This window comes from Miniopterus natalensis, chromosome 12 (genome assembly GCF_054644295.1).
Source record: "Miniopterus natalensis isolate mMinNat1 chromosome 12, mMinNat1.hap1, whole genome shotgun sequence".
Taxonomy (NCBI): Eukaryota; Metazoa; Chordata; class Mammalia; order Chiroptera; family Miniopteridae; genus Miniopterus; species Miniopterus natalensis.
Window position 1 is genome coordinate 51,797,899 of NC_142092.1, and position 24,952 is coordinate 51,822,850.

General features: G+C 40.8%; 1 protein-coding gene and 1 pseudogene across 1 annotated transcript in view; both read right to left on the bottom strand.

Moving 5' to 3' along the window:
• TEX10 (testis expressed 10) overlaps positions 1 to 13,808 on the bottom strand; it is a 33,882-nt gene extending 20,074 nt beyond the window's left edge. The window contains exons 1-7 of the mRNA XM_087822787.1: positions 13,703 to 13,808; positions 10,180 to 10,368; positions 8,101 to 8,813; positions 7,484 to 7,727; positions 2,427 to 2,539; positions 1,639 to 1,877; positions 755 to 890 (exon numbers count right to left, since the gene is read on the bottom strand). Of these exons, the coding sequence (XP_087678913.1) occupies positions 755 to 890; positions 1,639 to 1,877; positions 2,427 to 2,539; positions 7,484 to 7,727; positions 8,101 to 8,813; positions 10,180 to 10,359 (1,625 nt within the window). The 5' untranslated portion in view covers positions 10,360 to 10,368; positions 13,703 to 13,808. The remainder of the gene's footprint in view (positions 1 to 754; positions 891 to 1,638; positions 1,878 to 2,426; positions 2,540 to 7,483; positions 7,728 to 8,100; positions 8,814 to 10,179; positions 10,369 to 13,702) is intronic.
• Positions 13,809 to 17,934: 4,126 nt separating this feature from the next.
• LOC107546599 (large ribosomal subunit protein eL15 pseudogene) lies at positions 17,935 to 18,531 on the bottom strand (annotated as a pseudogene).
• Between the last annotated feature and the right edge of the window lie 6,421 nt (positions 18,532 to 24,952).

Consider the following 24,952-nt stretch of genomic DNA (forward strand, 5'->3'; position numbering starts at 1 on the left):
AGTCGCTTTTATTGACCCCCAAGAACTTAGTGATTTAAGCATGACTTTTGTCATCAGACCTGAATTTAAAATCAGAAAAATTATGAAAAGCATCTGGTTTATAGTAAAGACTCAAATATACTCTATCTTCCAGCTAACACTCTTCCTGACTGTCCGAAATAAACATCAAACTCGCCATATCAAAAAATTAATTCCTTAGTTATACTCTTTGTGTTGTCTGTCTCACCTGATAGCACTAAACCAAGCCAGAAATTCTCTCATCTCTATTGCCCTCATTCTTATACTATATGCCCCAATATGTCAGTAAGCGCTGGTGGTTCAAAGTACATTTTTATTGATTATAGAGGAAGGGATAGAGCCCGCAACCCGAGCCTGTGCCCTGACCAGGAATCCAATAGGCAACCTTCCAGTGCACAGGACACCCAACAACTCAGCCACACCAGCCAGGGCTCAATCTCCATTTTTATGGGAAGCAAAGAAAAGGCTGAGGCTCCTGTTACGTTGTTCTAACTATCCTTTAGCTATAAGTAGACAAATGAAAATATATGCTCAAAGAGGCTTTTATCTGCTAAGTTATGTGTATAAAGATTACTGGCACTATTACATATGCCAATAAAATTGTATGTAGTTTCTTAAATATTACCATCTAGGATAAAAAGAGTGAACTTCTTCAAAGATTTAGTCACCCTATCATCTTATTACAGACTACAAAATAACTCAACATGAAAAATAAAGGCAAAATAAATGAAACTACCTGAATCTGTAAGATCTTAGTTCTTCTTTTTGATAGATTTTACTGAAAAACTTCAGTAACAAAGTCCGAACTGGAAGGATAAGGCCTCTCTGCTGATACAATGTATAAACTGCCTTGATGAGAGACTCTGTAGCCTCTAAAAACAGGAAAATATGACGTGTGAATCACAAATATTTCATCATCAACCCCCAAATTCCTCTAGAAGCACAGAGGTAGTTTTCTTAGTTCCTATTAACAAAGCAGGTCTTAACCACAAACTGATGACTAGCATCGAAATCCTATAGCAATGGCCTAATATAAAGTCAAATCACCCAGAGATTACAGTATAAATTTTCCTAAGGGACAACAAACCTAAGTAGGGATAAAAAAACCAGGACATCAGAAGGGCAACTAAGATGGAAACCAAACAGGAAAGCTTTGTTTTTGAGTGAGAAAATTAGTAAGTCACACTTAAAACTGACAATGTGACGTAACTTCAAGCTAGAAAAAATGTAGACACACACAGGATTCATTTTGCAAGAATAAAAGGAGCAGCTCTCAAATTCTAGTCAAACCAAATTAGAAAAGGGTATTTCTTCATCATTAGGCTCAATGGCATTTCCCCTTAATAATACCTATCTCCTTTTACAACAACTCAGTCATCTACTAAAAATCTTATCAGTTTGCTTCAGAAAGGGACCTATCCACTGAGAAAGGGATGCTCTGAGCCATAAACAATTTCAGTGTTCAAGCAGATAATCCTTTATAATTATGCTACCTTCTATAGCTTGAATGTAATTAGCTTTACTACACAGAATGTTTGAAAGTTATTGATTCAAAGCTAGACCCTAAATAGCATGCCTAAGAGCTCCTCTCTTAAATAAAGATAAAGCAACATCACCTACCTCTGTTTGGTTGTATCTGCATTAACCTCCACGATACTCCAAGCAATCTGTTCAGCTGCTTACTATTTAGCCTAGAGCCATCTTCAAGGGTCTCTGTCACAAATTTTCTTATCATTTCTATCCAATTGGAATCCTTCTGCAAAGTTGAGGCGTTTGCCAGGGAGACCATGATATCAGAAAGTGTTAAATTCAGTAAGAGATGGTCTACATTATTGGAGAGAATCGTACAATGCTTGATGCTAAAAACAAAGACACACACATCTATTAAGTTTGGTATCTGCCATGCCTACTTCCCTTACAATACTAAATAGCCTATAAATGAGTCAAAGAAAACTATTTTTCTCCAATTATCACTCTTCCTCCAGGCTACTGTTACTGATAAATACTAATACTGATATTAGTTTCATTACCAGTTTCCTCATATATAAATGAGAGCAGAACTACATGACCTTTAAGATACTCTCTTGCTTAGAGATAATTACATAGTGCCTCTCCCAAATAAACCACCCATCTCAGCAAATTTTATTAAATTCATATTTATATCATTTGATACTTGACACTCGGATAACACAAAACATTCACTTTACAGATTTTAAAAAATAAAAACTTGGAGTTCTAAAGTTTAAAATGACTTTTTCAAGATCAGCCAAACTACTGCTACTTTTATTTCACAAATTCTAGATATAAACACCTCAGTGTAGAAAGTTCCAGTTTAAGTCTAATTATTTTCTAATCATTTCAGGTTAAACAGCTTTTCAAGTCTGTACAGTGGCAAAGAATCACAATACCTTTTATTTGTGTCTTTCCTTCTGTGCTTGGTTATTTCTTTTAAGGCATATGGAAAATGACTCATAAAATGGTGTTTGAAGTCGATAAGATAATTCCTTCGAAGCCATGACTCCTAATAAAATAAGCAAAGCTTAGAAAACCTACTAGAAACAATAATTTTAAATAACCAATAAAACTGTGAACAGAAATTTGACAACTTGTCAATATTCAACTATAAATTTACCATAATAATACACATTCTGTTCATGATATAATATGTAAATAAATTTAAAAATCAGAATAAACTGTTAGGGCATCCAATTTTCACCCACAGATCTTTTGGTTCTTAATAATTATTTTTACGTGCATTTTATCTACTGTTTAAGAGGAGAAAGAGGGAGAGAGTAAAGATTGAAGGAAACCCTGAACTTGAACCACTAATGCAATACTTACAAAATATACAACAGGCTTCTACCTAGTACTCTACTTATACAGTAACGCTATTCCCCATCAATTTCATTATTTCCCATTAAAGGTATTCAACACTTTCAGACAGCAATGCACTTCTCTAAAATTCTTCAGCAGTATTTGTAGCTGTATTATTCATTCTCCCCTCCTTGAAACACTAATTCCAGATTACAAACACTCTTTTTTCCTCCTATCCAGAGGACGAACCATTCCATTTTGCCAGAGTATAAGGGGTTTCTTGGCATGGGGGACTTGAGGTGCTAAAATAACTGGTGACCATACAGCTCCCTAAGACCCTTTACTGGATTCTTCTCTTCTTCCTGACCTATAAATGCAGTCCCAGCATCTCCTCTTGGACTTCTAACAAGCATCTTAAACTGAACATGAGCTCTGCCCCGCCCTCCAGCAGCCACACTGTCATCTGGACTGTAACATGCATCACCCTTGCTCCTCTTTCCCTCCCTCTGCACACCAGCAGTCCTGCTGGCTGTACCAGAACCCAGCGGATTCTCATCGCTTCAACCACTAGCTACCATTCTACTCCAAGCCACTTTATCTCTTACCTAGATTACAATAGCCTCCTAACCGCTCTCCCTGCTTTTACTGTTGCCTCACATAAGTCAATTCTCTACAAAGTACCAGGGTGATCTTATAAAACATAACTCACTCTTCAAAATAGTAATACAGAAAGGGAGAAAAGGAACAGATGTGTAGGTAGAGCAGCACTGATCATCCGTGGGATGGATGGTCTGAGTTTGGGATCCACAATTTTGCTAGAGCTGGATGGTGAGCACATGTGAGTTTATTAGTGTTCTCTATGTAAATTCAACACATTAAAGTTAAATAAACACAATTCAGATTATACCACTCCTCTACTCAAAACCCTCCAATGTCTTTACACCATACTCAGGTTAAAATCCAAACTCCTTACCATGGGCCACAGGGTCCCCCCACATGATCTGGCCACTGTCACTTTCTCCCTCATCTTCTGCCATTCTCCCAGTATCCCACATGCACAGCCCTTCCTGCTATTCCTCAAATATGTCAAACTTGTTCTCACTTCAGGGCCTTTGCACTTGCTGTTCTGTTTGCTTCAAAGGTTCTTCCCACAAATCTTCACCAGACTTGCTCCTTCACTTCATTCAATGGCACTCAAATTTCCTGACTCCCTTATTTTAAATAGCTCCCCCTCAGTCTGTTCCAGCACATATGCTCTCCCCTGCTTTCCTTTCATCTTTCTTCCTGGTACTGGCATTATAAATCTGTTTACCATCTATCAACCGCACCAGAAGGTTAAGTACTGTGAAGGCAAGCACCTTGTCAGTCATGTTTATCTGTACTCCCAGAGCCTAGACTAGCACCTAGCACATTGTAGAGCAGTGCTTTCTGCAATAATGGACTGTTCTATATCTGTTGTCCAATATAGTAGCTGCTAGCCACATGTAACTATTGGACACTTGACATGTAGATAGTGTGACTGAGGACTTGAATTTTAATTAAACAGCCACATTTATAGATACTCAATAAATCTCTGATAAATTATTGTACCTGACTGTTCTTCACAAATTCTAATCCTCTTGGGAAAAAGACAATAGCAATGAGACATAGAGACAAAAAATAGCAAGCATTAAACTACAAAACTAAGACACAACAAAGTTTCTAGTGTGTAATTATAATACTGACCCTGAGGCTATTAGTATAGGACCCCCAAAACCAAAGTAAATTAAAAAGCTAATGCTAAATTGTATTTCATTTTCAAACAAGCTATACTTTAAAGATACACACAGTGTATTAGAAATACAACTGAGATTTCTTTTCAAACAAAGATCAAAGATTTTCAAATTTCTAAAAAGGTTTAAAAAAAGTACTACTCCGATATGCGCCCAGCCTGCATGGTTCAGTGGTTGAGCATCAACCTATGATCCAGGTTCGATTCCCGGTCACAGCACATGCCTAGGTTGAGGGCCCAATCCCCAGTAGGGGGTGTGCAGGAGGCAGCTGATCAATGACGACTCTCTCATCATTGATGTTTCCATCTCTCTCTTCCCCTCTCCCTTCCTCTCTCTGAAATCAATAAAAACATATAAAAAAATACTACTTGGATAAAAATGAAACTTCTCAACTGTGCAGCAAATACTAACAAACTAAATGCATTTATTAGCAAAATATACAAGGAGTCAGTGATTCTAAGATTGCACCTTGCACTGGAATTCCAATTTATCAATAGAAAACCTGAATTCTTTTCTAAGAGAAAGAATTCAGCCTGTGGTACATGATTTGAGTTCAACGCGAAGGAATGCCATTTCATTCTTCCTGAAGTTTGAGCTGTTACGGGTAACCCAATAACTACTAAGCTATAACTGAAGGTGAGAGAGGGAACAGTAGGAGTGGTAACAAAAAATAAACTAAAATGGACTTTAATGACACCTTGTACAAATAACATATATATTTATCCTTTGCCTCTAAGATAATATATCTAATTATTAACAATTCAACCTAATAATTTGCCAAGGTAAATCAGAGAATTCTACCAGTGGATGCTCTTAAATACCATTCCTATTTAAATTAGTCCCCCCTCACTTTACTTCAATTTTATACATACAGTACTCTAATTTAGTATTCTACATAGCTTTCAACAGTCTATGGAAAACAGTCTTTTGAACTTAGTATCCTATGCTAATGAACTGCTAATAAATATGGTCATGTTATAATAGCACAGGGATAGTTTGAAAGCATATTTTAAATATTCATAAAATTAAGGTAGTGTTTAGATCCTCCATCAGTGTTATCTGAATCATAGATGATCCAAAACTAGCACAATTAATGAATTTGCATTTGGTCCTACAATTCTGTCTAATTACAAATACTATTACTAAAGCAATAACAAAAATTAATCAGTGCCCATATGTAACCAAACACCAAAACGCTTGGAATTTTTATTTCTCAGCTTTCTATAAATGAAGGAAAGACTAGGTCCATGTTGAATATCATTACTTTTCATTTTCATCTTAGCCTAGCCTTTCATATGAAAATAGATCCGTTCAAGACTGCAAATAATATATACTTTTCTAAGAAGCTATCTGCATTATTACTGTCACTAGCCTACATCACAGATTAACTGCCATAAATGACAGCAAGGTTTGCTTTTATAAAATCATACACTACACCCCTAACCATGATCTATTTTTTGCCAATGTATGCAAAGAATCATGACAAGCTCAAAACTGTAATAAAAATTCCATCCTATTTAAGAAAGCAATTTTTCAGACATCCCTACAGATGATGGGTAACTGGTTAATAGCAATAGAGCAAACTCTTAAGAGAAATACACATGGTAGTACAATTATGTTTATCAAGATTATCATGTATTATTTTAAATGTATCCCTAGTCTTATTTTATGTGGCATAGTAGCTCACTGTAAACTACAGCTTGAAATAAAAAGAATTAAACAAAACCAAAAACCTGCCTTGTCAGGTTTTTACATATGTAGGCAACCTCAAGATTTCACACCTAGTCAAAAATCCCTGCAGTAACTCTATAAACCGGTTCAAGCTTTAAAGTATTGTTCCGAAGCTGCCCTTCTGAAGTGTGCTACCATATTAATTTACCACCAACGGATCTTAAAGCTTGTTCGTCCTTACTTGCACCATGCACTATATATTGTATTCACTGTAACAACACTTTAAAAAAAGCTTCCAACATTCAATTTTCCCCAAACAGTAGATTAAAATTTTACTCATTAAGAAATATGTCTTTATTATTAGCTTCCTAGTAAGAAACTGCTGAGTTAGAATTCACTCAGGTTAACTTCACTCACACCTCACCTACAAGCACAAGCTTATCCATAGTAAAGGGAAATTTTAGAAATGTTTTCTGAGCTTACATCCTTAATCAAGATAAAAGAGCACACACGCCGCAAGTTCATGTGCAGTTTCTCTAAAACATAGTAGTATAAAAGCTCAGGGTTGGTTATGAGATCTTCAGTTCGGTCCATTTCTACTAAACTTGGCAATGTGGCACAAACCGGAAGAGACCACTTAATAAGCAATTTTAACCCTAGACGTGGCCTCCAAATACTAGCATGTTCCTACATAACCAATCCGCCATAAATAATAAATTGTAACCCTACTGTGAATTATAGCTAATAAAAACAAATGAAAATAAGCATATTAAAAGTTATGCATTTCACTTAAAAAATTTTTTTTTTAAATTCAGGTAATACTCTCACAAAACTAATTTGTTTTGGACAAAAGTAAGAAAAAAGCTTACAATTAAACCCTGAAAATTTTTTGGAAAATGCCTAATAGCCCTTGTCAAGTGGCTCAGTTGTTGGAGCATCATCCCCTACACCAAAAGGTTGCAGGTTTGATCTCTAGTTGGGGTGGGTATGGGAGGCGACCAATCGATGTTTCTCTCTCACATCTATGTTTCTGTCTCTCTCTCCCTGCCCCCCCCACCACCTCTCTCTCTCAAATCAATAAACATATCCTTAGGTGAGGATAAAAAAGAGAAAATCCATAACCAATTAGTGGTAATATGCTAATATCTAATCTGCCCATTTTTGATAAAAGGTACTACTAAGAAAATAAAGAACCCATTAGTTCTCACCAATTTGTGGTTTTCATCATGTTGTTTAGAAAGTTTCCACAGAAGGGAAATAATATTAAGAACTTGCTGCATAACCTGCAGTGGTTCCCGTTCTACACCATTTCCAACAGAAGTAGCTAGTTGGGGAGGCACAGCTTCAATCCAGCACTCGATTAGCAATGGAATTATAATCTCAATAAATCCTTTTAAGTTTTCGGTAGATGACAAGCCTTCATCCACACTACCTAGTCCTCCAACCAGGTTCCTAATAAAGGGTAAGAATGAAAAAAAATTTAATGATTAAAAAATATTCCTTGCTTAATGTAAATCTTAAATATAAAGTACCAGTAAAATGAAAAACCATCTGACAATTACACTGATCAAGACTAGTAAGAAAAATAAATTTCTAAAATGACAAAGCCAAGAGGCTATCAAGTTTTACTTATTAGGCTTTGTTAGAAATGAATAAATTAATACTTACAAATGACTCCTCCCATCAGTAAATAAAATCAAATCATGAATAACTATTATGAAAACTATGAAAGACAACTGCATGTCTTCCCACCATTAGCCATCAATGGTCAGCAGTTATAATTCAATATAGGAAAACTGAGTGTGGACATAACTGAAATCCTTACCGTAGCCTGAACTGTGAACTGACATTTGGCTGTGAACCCCCATTTTCATAAACCTGGATGTGTTGCTGGTCGTTGGCATGTTCCTTCCAGTTGATAAAAATGGAGTTGCTAGTGGCATGGGGATTTTCTTTTTGTTCCTGAAGTCCTTCACTTTCTCTCAACCTACTGGATCCATCTGCCAAGGCCTGAAGGAATTTACTGAGTCTCACTAAGACTTTCAGCCTCCACTGCTGAGAAGTGAGTCTCCGATTAGGGTTTACAGAAAGTATCCAAGACTGGGATCTGTCTCTATTTACCAATCCTTTGGACAGCTGCTGATGAGAAATAAGTTCTACAAAATTCTTAAGCAATATACTGCTACGGCCAGTAATTAGAGCTGGGTACTCTTCCAGCAGAATGTCCAAAACTTTTAAAGAGTCCTCCTGAATTCCTTCAGTAATGTGAGTCATGGCACTAGAGAGATGGGCACTTACCAAAGGAAAAAATGGAGAAATTTGTTCAACTCGTATTTTGGGGGCCAGGAATTGAAGAAGCTGAACTGCTGCTAATCGTACATTAGCATCTTTATCTGTAAACACAGCAGTCACTTCACTTAATATGTTTGAAAGGTGTGCATCAATTATAAATGGGTACTGAGACAAAAGATCTTTAAGTCCAAGAAGAGCACTTTGTTTAACCCCAGCATTGTAGTGATGCATCTGTGATAACAAATCCTGTAAATAAATTTAAAAATACACCTTTTAGCTATACACATATATACACGCATTATATCATTTTCAAATAAACATGCTAACTAAAACTACACTGATAAACTAACACTACTTGGGGAAACTGCTTCAATAACTATTTCTAAATAATACTTAGTTTTTATTAAGATCAGAAACATAGTTTTATCTTTAAAATAATTTTAGCTTAATAAAAATATTACATAATTTTCTTTTTGAAAATAATGTGCATGCAGGCTTAGGCACACTATCATTTAAAATGACAGCAATTACCACCACTATTTAAAGACTTACTATGTACTACACATATGCTGGGTGCATTTATATACTCATAATTTAAAAGGCCCTTTCTGTCTATTTTAAATGATTTTTTTGGGTTTATCTGTATTTTATTCAGATTATAATATTTGACAATTTTCTTTGTGGAATAATTTGCATTATCTGTGGGGGAGAACATGACTTCGAATACATTTTTGATATTACTTAACCTTTGGAGCTTAAAAGCAAAACTAGAAAACACATATCCTCTCAAATAGTTGTTCACAAATATTCGTAACAGCATTATTCACAAAAGTCAAAAAGTGGAAATAATCAGTCATCAACCGTTAAGTAATAAAATGTGATAGAACCATGCACCGAAATTCTAGCTAACAACACAAAGGACAACATGGTATGACATGATTCCATTTCTATGAAATGTTCAGAAGAAGCAAATCTATGCAAATAGAAAGTAGATAAGTGGCTGCCTAGGGTTGAGGGGAAGGAATGGGAGTGACTTTAATAGGTATAGCATTTCTTTCTGAAATGATAAAAAATGTTCTAAAATTAGATTATGGTGATAGCATAACTGTAAATATATTAAAAACCACTGAACTGTCAACTTTAAATGGGTGAATTTTATTATGTGTAAAATACATTTCAATAAAGCTGTTCAATTTTTAAGCTCCAAACTTCAATTAATTTCACACATTTACTATATAACCTATAAGCTATGTGCTGTAAGGGTTCAAAAATGAGCAAGACAGTATCTTCTCTCGATGTGCTGTAAAAACAGCTTGAAAACTAAAATATCAAAAACTTGACACATCAAAAAGTTAAACACAATATATTTCTAGATGATATGTTAAATCATCAACTAAGTAAACAAGGGAGAAATCACTGCAGATTTAGATGAGCAAGTCTTTCTGGAGAAGGTGGGAAAACTGCAGTGGCAATATCACACTTAGGTAACAGATGAACTCCAAACTTCAGCCATCAATAAACCCTAAGAGTTAAAACAACTTTTCAACGAAATATAACATTCTAGGTGATTTTTTTTTAAAATCTAATTTTATCAAAACTATTTATGACTCACCTTTATGTTAAGTTTTCTATTGTTTGTTGGAAGTGTTCCATCTTCTTTGAGTTGCTCAGGCAGATGTATAGTCTTGGTTTTAAAGTTTGTAACAGTAGCATTTTCTACCTTGGGTTTCTTTTTACCAACTTTTAGTTTTACTTTTTGAAAATCATCTTGGCGTTTTCTTTTTTTGGTCATTCTTGAGTGCTATAATGAAAAGAATTAATTTTAAAATGATGGATAAAGACAAAATAAATTATAAAAGAATAAAGAAGGTATTTTCAAAATTTATATTACCACTTATTCCAAAGATAGTCAAGAATCAAGGCCAACAGTGACTACCAAAGGATCAAAATATTAAATGGGAAATAGCTTTACAAAGTTCAAAAAAAAAAAATCAATTTAGCCACAAGATTTGTAAAAAATGGAACCTTCTGTCAAGCAATGTGCTAAACGAAAACCTTTTGAAATTGTTTGGGGGGGGGGGGTGACGGCTAAGAGGATGGGTTGGAAAGCAGCAGAGTTCCTAAGATATATCTTATATCTACTAGGAACCTCTAGCAAAACAAAGCCAAGTTTGAAAACCAAAGTTATTATTTAATGAAACCTGTAATAGGAAAAGTTTCATGAACCTAAGTTGGGTGCTTGAAAAATGGGTAAGAGACAGATATGCAGCAAGGAGAGTTAATGAGCATTTCATGAGCAAGGAAAACCGTATAGAGGATAAGCCTGATATAGGCAAAAAATGAAGAATGAAGCATTTTGAACACCAGGGAAAATTCAGACTAGACATAAACAGGAAATAGTATCCAAAAAAACAGGATGAAGAGCAGTATAAAAGGAAATAAAGTGTAACAGAGGAATAAGATCAATTAGGCCACTATTATAATAAATCAATCAGCCATAACCAGTCACTCTACACTTCCCCCCTTCACCATTCTTTCAACTTATATCCAAATCTTACCACTACACACAAAATCTTTGATCTGTGCCTCTATCCATTCCCTGGACATTTCTTACGTTCTTTATTCCTACCCAGGACTGTTCAATAGTTTTCCCACAGGTATTCTTGCCTTGTCTCTAGCATCTACTCTCTAGTCCATTTGCTAGTCACCAGAATGCCACGTCTAAACACATCTGACCAGGGCTCAGGAGCTTTCAGGGGCTCCTTTACTCCCTTTGCAGTGAACTCCTTAGCTGGACATATCAAGTCCTTCCTAACTTTCCCTCCAGCTTTATCTTCCTACAATACAAGCTAACTTCTATTTTAAAAAGTCTCCTATACCTAGAACGAGCTCAGCTCTTCTTGAAGCATTTTCCACACGCTGCAAAAATAACGAATTCTACCTCCCACTGTATACCCCACTGGAATAGTACCTCTGAAATAAAACTTCTTCTGGTCTATCATAATTATCCTATGCCTGGCTATTTTTTAAAAAAGTTAACACTACATATGAGAGTCCAAAAAATTTAAGTAAAATGAAGCTTTGCGTTACTGAGAGAGTAATAAAATGGTGGGTGTAAGTCCAGGCAACTCAAGTTCCAGGAATCCAGAAGCCAATCACCTATGACCCAGGGGCTAGGATTTGGCTACACAGGTAAAAGGCAGCTTCTAGAGCCAAAGTGATTAGGTTCTTATTAAGGCTGCCACTTCCTGGCTGTAGTTAACCACTGTGCCTCAGTTTTTATCTACAAAATAGGGATAATAATAATAATACATACTTCATCATACAGTTGTTATGAAGTAGGATCAATGAAGAGGAAATGAGTTCATTTGTAAAACACTCAGAACTGTGCCTGGCACACTGATAAACATTTAAGCTATACGCACAAATATGTATAATTTTTTAAAGTGTTAGGACTAGCACATATCAAACACAATATTAGATGCAGTGCATACATTAGCATTCGATTCTCACAAAATGATGTGAGGGAAGGTGGAACTAAACCCATTTTAAAGATGTGGCTCAGGAAGGTTTGTCAGTCCTTTAAGAAGTTGAAGAGGGATTCATACACAAGACAGCTCTGTATAACCACCTTTATGTCATATACACTGGAATTAAGGTGAAAACTGGAAAACGGAGTAGCAAAATGGCTCATCTTACTTCACGTATGCCGTTCCCAAGTTTTCATCCCACCCACAGCCTCTCGTTACTCTAATAAAATGGGTAAAACCTAAAAAAAGCCCCTAATACTTAACCTGGCCTCTTTTAATACAAAATAATAATAATAATGTTTGCTTAATTAAGCAAGTACACTTTGTGAGCTTTCCCTACAATTAACTAGTACCAGAGATAAAAATAAATGGAACAAGACATTCAGAAAATTTGAATGCATTAACTAAACCTCCACCCCCCAATCCTCTGTGCTAACTTTAGCCACTAAATACCTGATCGGTATTCAACATAGTCTGCTGTCAAGTTTATGCCGTATTATCCACCACTTTTGTAGGTGTCACACAAATGTTTCCCCTCCGCTAGGAAAATTAAGAGGGCTGAGTGCCCTTCCTTGACTTTTTTAAGGCTGGTAAGATTATTTTCAGGGTACAGGGAGAACATTTTCATACTAGGAACTCTTAAAGTTCTATAAGCCATTTCTGTTATTTTCACTTAAAAACTTTTCATAGCACAGCAAATTAAATAGCCTGACTAAGCCAATTTTACATTAGCGGGTACCGAAGAGATAAGCACTCCAGCCTCGGGGGCCGAACACTCCCCTCCATAACCGGAGCTCCCAGGTAGGTGAGCCCCAAAAGTTTTAAAACTGAACATCTATTCCAACTGCCGGTCTTCTAACTACAACAAAAGGGAAATGAGATCCTGAAGTATCAGGATTCCCACCAAACCTTATTCCAGCTAATTCGTCTGCCACCTCATTACCCTTTCTAATTTCCAAATTATTTTCCCCCCCAAAATATTAAGAAGCACACTGCACTCAGCCTCTGAAAATTTCCTCTCCAACCCCTTTCAGGCTCACAAGTTCCCCCAAATTCTACTGAGGGATCCAACCGGAGACACCAGACTTCCCTTAAAGCCAATGCCCCACCCGGGCGACCCGACAGAGCCGGTGGCCCGGTTCCGCCGGGCACAGAGCGCTTAACCGCCACACCTGGATGGCGAAAGGGCCGACCGGGAGACGACTGCTCATCCCCGCCCCGAGTCGTCGGTCCCGCATCCCAGAAGTGAAGACCCCGTGGGTTTTGAGAAACTGTCGTTTCTTCCACTCCAGTGGACTGCAGGCAGGACCGCAGCCGGGAGGTGGGGCCCAATCGGAGCGCACCCGCCAGAAAGTCTCCCAGACGCGAACCGCGCGAACCCGCCCAGTCACCCGAGGCGCTTCAAACGCCCGCAGGCAACCGCCTCCGCGCCGCTCCGCTCCGCACCTAGGGCAGGCTCCGCAGGGGCGCCCCAGCCGGGCCCCCGGGGGGCGCAGACCGGCCGCAGCCGGCCCTGCCCGCCTGGGCCGCGGACAGGGGGGCGAGGGCGCCGCGCGCCGTCCCGCGCCCCGGGAGGGCCTGGCCCGATGGGCGCCCGCCACTCACCTGAGGGTCCGGCCGAGACCGGGGCGCAGAGGCGGAGAGGAAGAGCGTCTGGGCAGAAGCCCACGGAGCGACGGCGCGCGCCGCCGGCCTCAGCCTCCCGCTCCCGGAGCGTGTTTTCAAATCCCCGAGACCTCACGCGGCCGCGTCTCCTTCCGCCGCCCGGAAATCAGGGCCCCTCCCCCGCCGCGCCGCGCTCACGTGACTGCGACCCGCCGCCGCGCGCAGCCCGGGGGGCGGGAGCGGGAGCGTAGCCCCGCCCCCAGGAGGAGGGGGCGCTCGCCGGAAGCCCCCGGCGCTCCGGGAGCCGAGCGCGATCGGCGCCCGACCCGAGGACGGAGCGGGCCCAGAGCCTGGCCCTGAGCTTCTCGGGCCCGCGTGGGGTGTGGTCCAGGCCGACGGCTGCCTTTCCCCCCTACGCTCGACCAAGGATCTTCAGACCTAAAGGCACACTGGGAGAATATAAGTTGACTTGAACTGAGAAAGAGGAAAGTTTGGGACTGCACCGGCCGTACAATCCCTGGGGCCGTGAACCCGGTTGGAGCGATGGAGAATTACTGGACGGAGGGCAAAGGACACCTAGCAGCTGGAGCCTTAGTGGAAGATTTACCCTAATATTTCAGTTTCTCAGCACTGAGAATCCTGCTACTGAAATTAAGTGGGCCCAGCAAAATTAGGGGAGAGATTAAAATGCCTGGGAAGGAAGATCAGACAAGGAGAATGGGTCTTTGGAAGATGCCCATGCCAGAGGCTGGCAGGTGATGTGGAGGAAGGAACCCCAGTTATGCATTTTGGACCTTGATTCAAATTTGTCTTTACAGCTTACCAGATAGATGTAGGACTTAGTAAAGGTGACAACGGTGTGAGCCCCAGTCTGCCAGGTAGGGATTCAGAGCAGTGATGTCTGAGGTAACCGAGACCCAAGCACTGGCATTATTATTATTTTTTTAATTTTATTTATTGATTTGAGAGAGAGAGGGGGAGGGAGAGACATCAGGGTGTTGTTCCACTTATCCATGCACTCACTGGTTGATTCTTGTATGTGCCCTGATGTGGAGGACTGAACCAGCAACCTTGGCATATTGGGACAAAGCTCTAACCAATGGAGCTACCAGGCCAGGGCTATTTTTTTTTTTTAATCGGTATACAAAATAACGATGGTTCTTACCATTGTCATATTAGATCCAATGTGATACATAAGTACATATGTTAACCTTATAGCTTTTTAATATTTATCAATATAAATGTTGTAATTAACTGCCTTATACTTGCCTTTTGGTGCACATGTATAAGTTACTCTAGAATAGATAGACAGGAGAGGAACTTCTAGATTGAAAGGATTACACATTTAAAATTCTAACTTACAGATACTGTTCTCCAAAAGGTTATACCATTTAACTGGGTGCTAACAATGTACCAGTGTCAATTTTGTCACACAGTGGGTGCTTTTTTATTGATACAGTTTTGCTTATCTAATCCTGAAAAATAGTATATCATTGATTTAGTTTGCTTGTCTTTTAATTTTTATTATAATCACATGCAGAAGACATTTTTGACATAGTTGTTTGTCATTCTTTTGTACTTGAATAAGGCATGCATGCATCAAGATTATAAACAATTTTCTTATTATGCTCTTAGTGTTTGTATAACTCCTCATTAAGTTCCATGACCTATCTGGAATTTATTTTTGTCTTAGCGTATAGTAAGGATTTTCTTTCTTTTCCAATAGGTAGCTGTTTCAACTCCATTTATTGACTTGTATATTCTTTCTCCAGTGCTTAATATTCCTGTTTATACTTGAACTCTGTTTTGTTCCTTTGTTAAAATTATCTATTTTTCCACAGTAATGTATATTTTATTGCATGTCTTTATATAATGTTTTAATATCTGACAGAGCAAACCCCATCCATTCATTCTTTGCAAAAGTCTCTGGACCATTCTTGAGCAATTCTCATTTCAGACAAATATTAGAATCATCTAGTCAAATTCCATGAAAACTTCTATTAGAAATTTGATTGGCATGTATTCATCCCTCCTCTCTCTGTACTCTCCCTCGGTGATCTCAGCCATTCCCATGGCTTTCAGTACTGTCGGAGGGTTATTATGTGTACCAGAATTCTAGGGGAAGCAAGTTTAATATAAATAAATGTGAAAGGTAAAACTATACAGTTTCTAGAAGAAAACATAGACTGCCTCTTCACAACCTTGAGGTAGGCAGATATTTCTTACAATACAATGTACTAACTGGACAAGAAACAATCGATGAATTAAACTTAATAAAAATTTCAAACCTCTGCTTGTTAAAGAACTTTTTAAAGAAGTAAAACAGAAAGTTACATACTGGAAGAAAATGTTCACAATAAATAAATCAGGCAAAGGACAAATATGTAGCCTATCTAAAGAACTACAAATCAATAATAAAAAGACAACCTAATTTTTTAAATGGGCAAAAGATTTGAACAAAGACTTCACAAAAGAAGATATCTGGATGACTACTAAAGTTGTGAAAAGGAGCTCAGCAAATTAAAATCATTAAGAAATATCACCACATATTCACCAAAATGACTAAAATTTAAAAGACTGGAAATCTAAATATTGGTGAGGGTGTGGGGTAATGGGAGAGAATATAAAATAGAACAACCAATTTGGAAAACTGTTCGCTAGTTTCTTATAAAGTGAAATATTCACCATGATAGAGCAATTCTGCTCTTAGGCATATACCCAGACACATGTACACAGAAAAACTTGTATAGGAATGTTCAGAGTAGCGTTATTCATAATAGCCCTGACTGAAAGCAATCCAATTGTCCATCAACAGGAGAATAAAGAAATTGTGGTATACTCACACAGTAGAATATTACATAGAATTATAAAGAAATGAACAATTGATATACACAATAACAGTACACACTGTATGATATTCCATTTCTAAGACGTTCAAGAACAGAAAAATCCAAGCTATGAAATCAGAATAGTGATTGTGCTGTGCCATGGGCAGGCGGTTGGGATAGGGAGTGCAAGGTATGGAGTGACAGTAAGTTGACATGAGGTGAAGGAATTTTCTGAAGTAAGGGATATTTCTTTATCTTGCTCTAGACCATGGTTGCACAATAGTATACATATGCTTGTCAAAATTTATTAAGCTTTACACTTGAGCTTATTCACTTTTAATACATAAATTATACTTTGATAAAGTACTGTTAGGATAAAAAATTGGAGAAAGTTGACAATGGACATTTGTGTGATTTCTGAAGGGGAGCACAAGACATGTTAATGAGCTTAAAGAGTTGATTGCATTAATCCTCTATGAAATTTAATTTTACTCTGAAACTTTTGAGTTTCTTTACACTGTGTTCTATCAGTAGTACTCATTTCACCTGATTAGTTCCATTTCCAGAATCAAAATAGAACCGAGACAAGGAGAGAAAGGAAAAAATTGTACATGATATGCTATGATATAGAAATAAACTTAATAACTTAAAGAAAAAGCCTGTAATAGGATTAACTGATAGGATTACCTAAATTGTAGGCAGTGACAAATATAGTAAAAAAGGTATTTCTCCAGAGGGAAGGAAGGATACCTTGGAAAAGGTCTTTAGAGAGAAAAGGTAGGCTGAGAGCACTAATTAGCTGTATCAGGGAAGTCACTTAATTTCTCCGGGGATGATTCCATTTTAGAGATTTTCTTGTATGTTAAATAATAGTGTTATCTAAGCAAAGAAGGTCTGCCCACTGAATACACAGAGAGCCAATCACTGAACACTGAGTTTTGCAGTGGAGAAATTAAGACACTTTATTGGCAGGGTACCAAGCCTGGAGAATGGGGAACTCATGCTAAAAAAATCTGAACTCCCTGATGGTTCTAAACCAAGGGTTTTTAAAGGCAAAGATTGAGGATTTGGGGTTAGGGGTCACAGGAGAAGCTGATGGTTAGCTCTCTTTTTTTTTTTTTCCATCTTTCACAGAATTTATTTTACACCTATTATACCAAACAGCATTTTAAACACTGACACAGAAACTCCCTAATAAGATAAAGCAAAGAAAAAAGTGTTTATATGAAAAACGGGATACACCATTTATAGTCTTCAAACATTATTGCACTTTAACTTTCATAATCTGACAATGTATTCATGAAACAATCTTCAGACAACTAGTTTTAACAAATTAAATACCACTTTTAAGCAGACACGAGTGTCCTAAATTATTAGGTCAGAATTTTACAAACATTAGTTATATTAGTGGTCATGGTGGAGCTGGAGAGTATTCTGCCTCCTCCAAGCTGCACCATGAACTTGTGGGGCCTTTTCAAGGCTATAGCTCTTGGCGCCTGCAGATGTCAGCTGCCACATCTCCCTGTGCTTGTTGACCGGTTTGGTGATCCACTGGGTGTCAGGATTCCTTCTGATAGCCTTATGGAATGGATCAATGAGGATAACCTCAAAGAATTTGTGTGTGGAATCTTCACCAACCCAGTAAGAATCCAGGACTCTCAGAGCCCCAGATTGGCATCCACCTCACTCCTCGGCAACAGACCGAAGGCTCTGAGCAAACTTTAGCTGGTAATACCATGATGGGTGGGCTTGTCTTAGGTCATACCCTTAAGAACTGGGCATTTGCGGCCATCACAGTGCACTCGAATCCTATATATGATATAACTTTGGCTTGGCCTTGTATCCCAGACTTTGCACTTTATTGGGCCAGGTGAGGCGGGGGGTGGGGGTGCCCCTATGGAGCACAGAGAGCTGGTGGTACTGCGAGCAGTGCACCCTGAGAAGGAAGCCCATTACATCTGACTGCTTCTTCTTTCATAGCTCCTGGGTGTACTCGCAAGCACCTATATAAGGCTTACCTGATGGCTGCAGCCAGATGGAAAAGTGGTAGTTAGTTCTTGAGCAAGCTTCAGCAGTTTCCCTTAGTCTGATTAATTCAGGTCCTGATGTCATCTTGTTTGGTGCCTTCATCACTGTGGTTGGGGGATCTAACTGGCTTAAAAAACCAAGATTCTGCAAATCAATTTGAAATTGTGCTTCAGCAGTGTTATCTTTAAAGCAAAAGGCGGAAATGAAATATCTTGTGACCACTGTTATTAAGCTCTCATTGTTTTATGCTTAACTAACTGTATTTTTCTCTTATCTCAAGCAAAGTGTACCTTTAAACATCCCCCACCCCTTCTCCCACCAACTTGCTTTACAGGCAGGCATCTAGGACATGACTAACATATTTTCTTAATCTTTGACTATAAAATAGGTGAAAATCAAAGCAATTGAAACATATAGTTAAAGCGTATACCTATCTATATCACTAGATCCTAAAATCTAATACCTAAACGTGTTTGCTGTTAACTACCGGAGAATTGAACTGAGTTCAGAGCATCATGCTATTAAAGTACAATATAATAATTGATATTCCCTGTCATCCAGAAAAGGCTAATTTCTATCCTCTGCATTTCATAAGGTAGAGAAGTATGTTGTGGGGGAGGAACAAATGTTCCTCTACCCTCAAAGTTCTTCTGGCTAGTTTAATAATTAAACAGACACAAGACAGATTAGCAAGAGAAAATAATGAAATTTAATACATGCATTTGTATGGGAACCCCACATGCAGGAGAGAGTCAGGAACCCCACATGCAGGAGACAGAAAGACAAACTGAGGTAGATAAGACATCCTGAGCCAAGGATGAGGTAATGCACCTTGGGGACTTCAAAGGGTCATAAGAAGAACTGACCTTTAGTAAATAGAAGTTTTCCCTGACCTATACACAGGTCAAAACAAGTTATCTCTGTTAATCCTTATGGGCAAGACCCCTAATTGGAATTCTTCTAGGTAGTTGAGTTCTAGGAGGTGCAGAAATTTCTCTTGAGTCTGTGGCTAATGTTGCCTTAGCTCAAAGTAATCTGCAAACCACTAAGGCACATCTTGGGGTGGCTCATTCTCAACCCCCACAATATCAAACATTGACTTGTGAATAATAAGTTATTATTGACATATTGAATGCCTACTCAGTGCCCAGTCATGTTCTATGCAATATATTTTCTTTGTCTTATTTAACTTATACTTTAATTAATTATGATTTTAATAACTTGTATAATTGGATCAAATAAAAATGTTTTAAAGTAGCATTACTTACATATATTTTTCATTATAATAACAATATAGTGTGATTGCAGAAAACTAGGAAAACATAGAAAACCATAAAGAAAAAAAATGCTTCTGTTACTCCAAGAGTGACTATTACCATGTTGGAGCATTATCTGCTCAATTTTTCATACACACACACACACTCTTGTTTTAATTGTTTTCTTTTATACAATTGAGATAAAATTCAACATATTCTTTGTATTCTGTTTCTATCTCTTAAAAACATGATTTTCCAATAACCAACTAGCATTCAATTTTGTAAATACAAAGAATTCGAAAATCCTTTATGTTGGCCATAAGGAAAAGTTTTGGCACCATCGATGTAAATTTTAGTTACAGGAAAAATTCCCGGGGGGGGGGCTGTCTCAATCAGGGTCCCTAGGGGAGACAGATGGCACACTTTAAGAGAGTAATTTGAGGATTGTTTAACACAGGATCTACTTATGGAGATTCTTTAGTAGGTAGGGATTAGGTGCTGATAGCACCTATTAGCCTAAATGCATGAGGAAAGAGGAGGGGGCAGGAACTTAAATCTGGAAACAAAGAAAACTCGGTGGAGACCTCTGCGTGATAGAAGCTGTAGCAGGCACTTGGTTGAGGGGCAGCCAGCCAAAATAGAACTACCATATCATCCAGCAGTCCCAAATCTGGATGTTATTCCCCCCCCCCCCAAATCAGTCCCTCAAAGAGGTACATGCACACCCATGTTTGTTGCAGCAGTATTCTTTATAGCCAAGATATGGAAGCAACCTAAATGTCTGTTGATGGATAAATGGATGGAGAAAATGTGCCGTGTGTGTGTGTGTGTGTGTGTGTATATAATAAAATATTATTCAGCCATAAAAAGAAGGGAATCTTTTCATTTGCAACAAAACGGATGAAACTAGAGGGCATTGTGCTAAGTAAAACAAGCCAGACAGAGTAAGATCCATATGTGGAATCTACAAAAGAAAGCTGGTTTCATAGAATCAGACAGTAGAATGGTGGTTGCTGGGGTCAAAGGGTACAAACTTTCAGTTATAAGAAGTTCTGAGGAGTTAATGTACAGCATAGTGACTATAGTTAATAATACTGTATTGTGTACTTGAAAGTTGCTGAGAGTAGATCTTAAGCATTCTCACCACACACACACTCATACACACAGTTAACCATGTGAAGTGACCTGTTGATTATCTTGATCTTAGTGAGCATTCCACAACGTTTATGTATATCAAATCATTTTAAATATATACAAAAGTATATTTGTCAATTATTCCTCAATATAGTTAGGGGAAATTTTTTAATTTTAAAAAGAATGTAATAAGAAAAAAAAACCCCAAACACTAGGCAGAGGGAATAGCATGTGCAAAGTCCCTGAGGTGCAAGGGAGTGTTTAAGGAACTGAAAGGGCAGTGGGTTAAACAGAAAGACAAAAGGGGAGAACAGATAGGAAGATTTTGGCAGGGCCATAGTGCAGGTCCCATCAAGGAGTATGAATTTTATCTTTAAAACAAAGGTAGGTCACCCTGGCTGGTTTGGCTTAGTGGTTAGAGCTCCCCCCTCCCCCCCAACTGAAGAGTCCTGGTTCCCTGCCCCCACGCATGCAGGAGGCAACCAATTGGTGTCTCTCTCACCCCCCCCCCCACTCTCTGAAAAGCAACGTAAAAAAATATCCTCAGGTGAGGATTACAAAACAAACAAACAAAGCAAACAAAAAAATCCAAAGGTAGGTCATTGATAGATATTAGGTATCCAATGACACATTAGATTTGTGTATTAAGAAAATCACTTGGGAGAGTGTTTAGGCAGGGAGGCAAAAATGAAGCAGAGGTGGGTATAGCAGTGACCCAGGTAAGAGCTTGGACTCTGGCGATGGATGAAGACAGACAAAGAGAAATCCGAGAAATCTAGGAACGTAAAACTGACAAGCCTTGGTATGTATCAGATATGGGGGGGGGGGGGTGGTGGCAGTGGGAACAGTGTTCAGGAATCTCCTAGATTACTTGCTTGTAAGCCTGGGTGCATGAAAAGCTTTTGGGACTTGGAAATTATAAAGGGGGGGGGGAGGAAGTTTGTTTTTTAATGAGTTAAATAAAGACTATATATATTCCAGAGATAAAGGAAGTTGGCTTCGAAGTTGAACAATGGAAGCAGAAACCCTTCCTACAATTCAGAATTTGTTAAACAATCGTCGGGGAAGGTGACAGGCGTGGAGAGAAAGAGCTGGGAGGGAGGGCAGAAGGGTGACATGAAGTAGACATTGTGAAATGAAGAATTTATGCAGAACCGGTCCAGGTGGCTGCGGATATGAGAAACTATTCAACTTTGTCACAAGTAGTGAACAAATATCCATATACTGTTATTATTTTACAAATATTGATTTATTATTAACACCATCATTACTATTTTACCCAATTTGTTGTCCATCCTGCAGTCAAGCCCCCCCCCCCCCCCCCCCCCCCCGCTCCCCTCCGAGTTCGGGGCTGGGAAGGGGACAGTGATACATTGTTATTGACCGAAGCTCAGGCCGTGCTCGGATGCCCTTAGGTTTTGGAGTCCCCTGCCCTAGGGAGCTCAGTCTAGGGCTAGACATCATCCCGCAAATTTAAAAACAAAACAAAACTCCGTGATGAACGCAGCATAGGGAGGCTCGCTGTTCCAAGAATCAGGGAGTCGCAAAAGAAGGGGCCCCATTTCAGACGCGGGCTTGGACTGGGCTAAGTCGCGCTCGCGGTCGCCAAATCCCTGGTGACACACGCATCCTTTTGTTGTTCGTGGAAATGAAACCGTTTTTCAGGCCCTGCAGGCGCTGCTCCGCGAAGGTGGGAAAGGGACCTCCACCGGCACCCGGTCGTCGGCGCGGAGAACGCGGGCGGGTAGGCGGGGGACGCCCAGCGCCCCGCCCGGAGCCTCGGGGGAGGCGCCGGCCCCGCTCCCGCCCTGCGCCGCGCGGGCTGACCCGCAGCGCGGCCCGCGAGGGGGCGGCGGCTCCCGGGCTTTGTGGCCGCGGCGCGCGCGGCGGGGCCTGGCCGGCCGGGGGCGCGCCGCCGCCCGGCGCTCCGGAGCCCGCGGCCCTCCCGGCGGCCCGACCCGCGAGAGGAGCCGAGGCCGCCCGCGCTCCCGCCTCGCCGCCCCCCTCGGCCGCCGCGCCGCCGCCGCCGCCGCAGGTAGGAGGCTCCCGCCCGGCGGGCCGCAGCGGGGCGGGGGCGCGGGCCGGGCGTGCGGGGCCGGGGGCGGGCATGGCGGGCTTCGGGCTCGCGCCGCCGCGACCCCTGTCCCGCAGGCCCCGCGGCCGCCTTCGCGCTGGGGGCCCGGGGAGCGGGGCGGCCTGCGGCGTACAAAGAAAGCCCCCGGGGCGCGCACCGCGGGGAGGCTCCGTGGCGCACCGGGGTCGCAAACTCTGCACCGCGGGGCGCCGGGAGCCGCTCGGGAGGAACCCGTGGGACCCTCAGTGCCTCGATCTTACCATCCCGAGGTCCCCACCGTGCGCTGGGCTCCGGGCTCGCCTCTCTGTACTTGTCTCCTTGAGGACGCCTTGTGTCCCATCCAAGGGTGCGGTGGGAGGGTCCCGCATTCGGAGGCCGCGGGCCGCGCATCGCCCCGGCGCCGCCTGACCTTGGGAGAGAAAGCTCCCTGACCCCGAGCCTGGGCGCTGCTTTTGTAAAGGGGGGTGCGGTGCGGTTGGGGTGGAGAGCGTGGCGTGATACCTACCCCAGGTGCTATTGTGGGGGGAATGTACGGAAATAATGCACGTAAATGGTAATAGCCAAATTCGAGCACTTTCTCCGCACCAGGCCCTAGGTACCAAACAGTTGTGAGTTATCTAATTAAATCACCACGCTGGCTCTAGGATGTAGCGACTGTAAATTGCATGCATAATTTTTTATTTATTTATTTTTTTAAAAAAAGAAGTAGGAGCCCTGGCCGGTTTGGCGCAGTGGTTAGAGCGTCGGCCGGTGGACCGAAGGGTCCAGGGTTCAATTCCGGCCAAGGGCACGTACCTCGGGTGCAGGTTCGATCTCGGCCTGGGGTGGGGGTGGGGGGCGGGGCAACCAGTCAGCCTCTCGCTCTCTCCCACTCTCTCTGGAAAAATATCCTCAGGTGAATTTAGTCTCCCAATTCTAATCCAGAAGGTTGGGTGTTTCTTAGGAGTGGTAACACTGAAGATTACAAATGTTTCTGCATTATCAGGAGAGAGGTTGTGGGATGTAGGGATGCTGCAGGGCCAGGGGCGTGCATTCCAGCATATCTGAAAAGTTGGTGGCGTGGAAAGGAAGTTGTTGAATGGTAATTCAAAATCACAGTTCCTGAGTTAGGGCTGCTATTGGAGTTTGGGGCCGGAAAGAGGCAAGAGGTGGGTTGAGGGGAGAGGGAAGGGCTCTGAAGCTCTGGAAGGGGATGTGAGGAAGGGACCGGGGTCACCATCCCAGCAGCATTCTGGACCAGGGTTCCATCCTGTCCTTAGAGACCAGGATGCTGCTTGGGCGTGGAGGAGTTAGGCACCGGGAGAGATGCTGGGCTGAGAACACAGGCTGTCTCTTCTAACTCCCAGGCCACCCCAAAAGTATTCAGATGGCTTGAGAACAAGTGATTGGGCCTCCTAAAATGTCATTGTCCCTTCTCGTGTGATTCCTGACATTCTTCTAAGGTGTTTGAGGAGTTTGGGAGGCTTACCAATCCTAAAGTTTGATAGGTCACACTTAAATTACAGAGACCTAATGGATGTAATGAATGACTGTGTTTTGAATACAATCCACCTGGTTAGGAGTGGGCCTGAGGAGATCATTGTGAGGTTCAGTTTGGAATGGAGAAAACTTGGAAAAGCAAAAGAAAGGCGGGAAAGCCTAGGTACTGCACCAGGGGAAAGGGAGCAGGAGGACTTCCGCAGCACTGTCTGCAGAATGCCTAAGCAGACTGCTCAGTTCTCAGCTCCCAAGGAGGCACCCTTTCCTCTCCCGATTTGTGACCATTTCTTATGTGAGTGTTGTGGATGGTCGGGGTTGGATTCAGGCTCACTTTTCTCCGGAGTGAGCAGGTGGTTTTATTTTTATTTATTTACTTAATTTTATGGATTTTTTGAGAGAGAGGAGGGGAGAGGGGAGAGAGGAGGTGAGAGAGGAGAGAGAGAGAGGAGCA